Source organism: Alligator sinensis, unplaced genomic scaffold, assembly GCF_000455745.1.
Source record: "Alligator sinensis unplaced genomic scaffold, ASM45574v1 scaffold282_2, whole genome shotgun sequence".
Lineage (NCBI taxonomy): Eukaryota > Metazoa > Chordata > Crocodylia > Alligatoridae > Alligator > Alligator sinensis.
In genome coordinates this window covers 3,023,955-3,029,149 of record NW_005841879.1, presented here as the reverse complement: position 1 = coordinate 3,029,149, position 5,195 = coordinate 3,023,955, and the positions used below count along the sequence as shown (strand labels likewise).

Sequence of the window (5,195 nt, the reverse complement as noted above, 5' to 3'; positions counted from 1 at the left end):
TCCGATCAACTATACTCTTTTTAGAGACCATCAGAAACTATTCACTGAAACCAAGAGTGCGGGGATGCCAGCTAAGTTTATCTTAAATATCAAGTCTGCAAGTGATATAGGCAAATATACGTGCAAAGCCACAAATGAAATCCTCAAGAAAGCAAAATACAGCAAGAGTTTAATTTTTACATTAATAGGTAGGTGTTATGGTTTCTGTTACATTTTGCAACATCAGGAAACATGAGTTGATAATAGTCAACCCCACAAAGTCTTTAATCCTTCGCCACCTATCTGAAGAGCTATGATGAATGTATTAAGTATAGACATACGATTTTGGAATTTTACTTGTAAACACCAAGAGCAAGAGAAGGCTCTAAGAGCGGAGAAACTACAATCAGACCCCTGGCACACATTCACTTAATGGTGCAATGCAATCTGATCTCCAATTCCAACAACTGTGCCTCCTGCTAAGCCACATTTGCATGGCAAGAGGTGTGATTTTGGGATCGGGGATCAGATGTGAATTATGCCATTACATGGGGAGCATGTGATGATAATCCTGGGCTCCTCCTGTACTGGCAAGTTCAAAACCAGGTGCTGCAGCCCTGTACACGGGGCCAAAAATCAGCTGATTCTCAGCCCCAACCTCAAACAATCCTGGGTCTGGTTTACCCACTGTGTCAAGAACAGCCCTGAATTTGAGATCTGGGGCCAACAGGTAGCTTATTGTCAAAACCTCATGCCTAGCAGTTCTGGTTGGGCTGCCAGGCATGGGAGATAAGATGTTAATCACAGCATAAATGTAATATGGACAGGGGGCCTCAGAAATGTGTAAAAAATTGGTCCCTGATTATTTGCCTGTCTCATGTAAGAGAAGTACCTCAACCTGGCCTTGCTGTGATAAAGACCGCATACACACAAGGTGGCTTGGGAGTACAATGAAGGACCATGTTAGGACTACAGATAACCCCATTCCTCTTGATATCCCACATTGATCTTTGAACAAAGGTTTAAAAAAGAAATAAAAACTATTTTAAAGCAAAAAGACTAAGTACTCAATAAGCCATTCAATCTTGGGAGATGTGCTACAGAATAATTTTGTAACAGTATGTTTTTGTCTGGAGCAGCGAGTCTCAACCAGGGTGCCATGGGGTGCCACTATTACGTGTGCAAACGTGATTCACAAGACAAATACAGAGGTTTCAAACAGGAATCCATAGTATTAAAGACATTCTAACCTGTTGTGGTCTTCCAAATCTTTTGCAATAGAACAATCACTCTGATTTTTTTATTGTCAGAAAAGAATTAATACTAAGAGCTGGCGGGTGCCTTGAGTCTAGAAATGTTGAGAACCACTGACCTAAACTGTCACAGTGTAAATGGGTGTCACTCTATTGCGATCAGCAGAACTTGTTTCTAGGTGTGAAGGTCACATTTGAGATGGTATTTAATTTTGCTTTCTTATGATTATTTTTCACAGAAACTGTGTCCCAACCAGTGCTGAGCTCACCCACTTCCCGAGTTAAGACAGGCCAGAATGTGACCCTCTTTTGTGTCTCAGAGAATGGCTCTCATCCTATCACATACAGATTTTTTAGAGGAAATAAGACTATATCACCCCCTATATGTGTAGAGGGGAAGGCAGCTGCTAATATTTCTTTAACTATCAATTCTTCCAATGTTTTGGGTGACTATAAGTGCAAAGCTGAAAACAGAATTCCCAATTCAAAGAAATACAGCAACAGTCTCAGGTTTACCTTGTCAGGTATGTGTTTGATAATTTTTACTAGCACTACAGGAAGAGTCTTTAACTATCTGTGTTAGAAGTGGGGGTACCATGTCCAGCAAAGCAGAGATCTTTTGGTTTTATTTTTTCCCCTCACAAGAACTTTACTCTTGAGGTCTAATTGCAAGAGATGGTAGTTATTTCAAAAGACAGAGCCCAGCTTAGGTTGTAAACTAGTACTTAGGAAGAGAGCATGAAGAGCCTCCAAAAAGGAGTCACCTTTGTAAACAGCCCTAGCTTTGCTCTGAATCTATCCCAGAGAGATTTAATAGACCTGAATTTCAAATTAATTCCCTACTTCCTGCTACAGGGAGATTCTGTCCCTTTATTCCTCTAGATAGCTGTGGGATTTTAGTCACAAACTAGTCCCCTTCCTTCCTATGCAGATCCCATGCCATGCTACTGTTTTATTTACTACTGGCATGTGAGACTGAGAAAAGAAACGCTGAGCCTTGATCTTAAACTTAAAGAAAAAGACTACGAATAGGAAACAAAATGAAATGTGTTGCATGTTTCTATAAGCCTCCTTTTTCGTCTTTTTACAGAGAAGGCAGGCATTTCCTATCTACTCTGGATTTCTCTTGTGGTCTTCCTCCTGCTGGTGGTAATCGTGATTGCTGTGGCAATTCCATTTCTTTTCCTTCCTTGGTATAAAGCAAGTAAGTTACTTTTGATTTTCTCTCTCTCTCTCTCTCTCTCTCTCTCTCTTTTGGTGGGTTTGAACATTTTCTGGAAGGAAAGTAAGACCTTTTCATTTGGGTAGGCATTTCGTAAGCAAAGTTAAGTTGGGGTATTGTTTGGGGAGTTTGAGAATCAATTAAGTTGATTCTCTTTTCAATTGACTCCAAGTGTTTTTTAAAGGCAGACATCCAAGCAAAATGATTTTTGGCAATGTTTTAAGCCCAATCCCATCACAAATTATACAACTCCATAACTTTGTTTACATAATTGATTCCACTGAATAGGACTTCTTTCATTATGTGTTTTCACAATCAGGATCTTACGGTAGAAAGGTAAGTAGAAAAATCTCTTTATAAAAGCACGTGTAGCACACCTGTTAGATCTGAGAACAACTCGTGTTTTATCTAGTATCTCTATCTAAACTTAAGATACAGATTTGGGAACAACTCATTTCCTCTCCCAGTACCTATGTACAAAATAAAGACATTGTCAGATTTGAGTAGCACTTCTTTTAAGGCATGCCCATTGGCAAAAAACGCTTTATTTAAAATCATTGTTAAAAAGTCACGGGGCATACTTTTTTTTTTTTTTTTTTTGAGAAGTTGATATTTTTATCACTTTTTTCCCCTTTATCTTGCAGGAAAACTGAAGTCACCTAAATCATCTACTGGTTTTGTTTCAGACAAGACAGAGTCAGAAAACTGCGTGATATACACTGAGATTGGTAATGTTTAAACTGCTCTTTCTTTCATGACATTTGCATACAGAAGTTTGACAACAGGATAAGATGAACTAGTTTTAACTAATAAAGATAATTCCTTTGAGTGTCAGATGAAAGAGATGCAAATGAAGTCAATGCAACTTCTTTTGGACTCAGCTAGAAGTCCTGGTGCTAAGTATCTCTAAGACTAGGCTCTAAATTAGTACCTCATACCAGCCACCTAACCAACCGGCAGCCTGATAATACCAATCACTATAAAGGAATTGGAAAATCTTAGAAACTTGTCTGGAGAAGGGGTTAGAAGGGAAACATCCATGGAGTAGACAAAAGTAACTATTAAAACATAATATGAAAATGAAATACCATTTGATTAAAAAAAAGCACCTGGATCTGCACAGCATTCATTTATAAGCTCTGAAGATAGGACTTGTATGTTGATAGCACACTTGCAACAAAATGAGCACACAGATTCCATACTTTGCTTTGTACTGTTCAAAAAGTAGTTTAATTCTTCTCTCTCAATGTTATTCAATCCTGACGTGGTCCAGAGCCACTTTGCTCAAACAGAGCTAAAAAATAACCCCAGGATAGCACTTAACATACTGTCTCCTTGATTGCATTAAGATACTGTGTTTCTTATACCCCAGGTTGAGTCTCACTCTGTCCCCCTTCCCATAGTTGAATCCAGCTACTTATAATTCCTTGCAACTTGTCTTTTAACTCCTTTTCAATTGATTTCCTGCAGCAAATGATGAATCTGATCAACTGCAGTACGCCAACATTTCAATCATCAGAAAAGAGAAAGGAGATAAACGAGGTAAGAGTCTGAGATTGTAAGAGTGTGCAGAATGGAGCACTTCATGTACGATTAACATTCTGGAAATGCAGTTACCAATTTAAGTCTGATATGTAATTATGCTGAGCAGTGTCAAAAACTCTCTGGTATTTTGCCATTCAAGGTGCATTGATACACTAGTCAAATATTTACTTGTAGCCAGGCCATTTTCAAGGCTTGATAACTTTAAATTTTACTCTAAAACAGGGGCAGGCAAAATATGCCCTGCGGCAGGTTATCCTATCCAGTCAGCAAGGCCCCTCCAAAAACCAATTATTTCTGGCCCATGGCTGCCCCTCCAACAGCCACCAGGAGGTGCACTTTTGGAGGCTGCACGCCATCAGACTGGAGGGCTATGTGCCTCCACCTCCATGGGGCTCCCAGCACTCCATCTGGGAGCCCCATGTGGAGGCATGGGCACAAGGGCCCGCAACTGGACAGCTGGTAAGTGGGGAGGGGAGCTCCCGCATCCTGTGCTGGGAGCCCCACATGGAGGCACAGAGCCAGTCCAGCCTGGCCTGGCAGCACATGCTCTTGGCTGCAGTGCTGGAAGCCTGCCTGGCTGACCCGATGTTATGTGGCTCCCGGAAGGAGAGCTGGGAGCTGCACATGGTGGCACAGAGCCTGCCTGGCCCAATGGCACGTAAACTGGGAGCTGTGGGGAGTTGCACACCATTGGGCTCAGTGAGCTCCATGCTGCCACGTGCGGCTCCCGGCACTATTTCTAGGAACCATGTGCCATCAGGCTAGCTGGGCTGGCTCCGGCCAGCCTGTGGGGCTCCCAGCACTACAGCCAGGAGTGTGTGCTGCTGGGCAGGGCCTGGCTAACTCCGTACCTCCACATGCAGCTCCCTGTTGGAGCACTGGAAGCCCCACATGGAGGAATGGAGCCAGCCCAGCCTGATGGCATGCAGCTCCTGCTCACAGTCCTGGGTGTCCCACATGCTGGCAGCCAATCTGGTCTTGCCCAAAGCTGCATGCCAGCAGGCTGGCCCAGGCCAGCTCCTTGCTGCCATGGGCAGATCCCGGGGCTCAGCCAAACTGGCGCATGACTGTGGGGGCTCTGCCTACCATGAGCACCTGCTGCCCACTGCTGCTGCTGCCACTGTCACCAGCAGGGGCTGTGCGCCATGGAGGCCCACACCAACCCTCAAACCCTGGACCCAGCCCCCCAAACCTCA

The 5,195-nt window shown here is 43.1% G+C and overlaps 1 protein-coding gene across 2 annotated transcripts in view; it reads left to right on the top strand.

Moving 5' to 3' along the window:
• Positions 1–5,195, top strand: part of MILR1 (mast cell immunoglobulin like receptor 1) — a 14,582-nt gene that overhangs the window by 4,148 nt on the left and 5,239 nt on the right. For both annotated transcript variants that reach the window (XM_025196286.1, XM_025196287.1), the window contains exons 4-7: positions 1,472–1,756; positions 2,323–2,436; positions 3,099–3,182; positions 3,925–3,996. In XM_025196286.1, the coding sequence (XP_025052071.1) occupies positions 1,472–1,756; positions 2,323–2,436; positions 3,099–3,182; positions 3,925–3,996 (555 nt within the window). The remainder of the gene's footprint in view (positions 1–1,471; positions 1,757–2,322; positions 2,437–3,098; positions 3,183–3,924; positions 3,997–5,195) is intronic.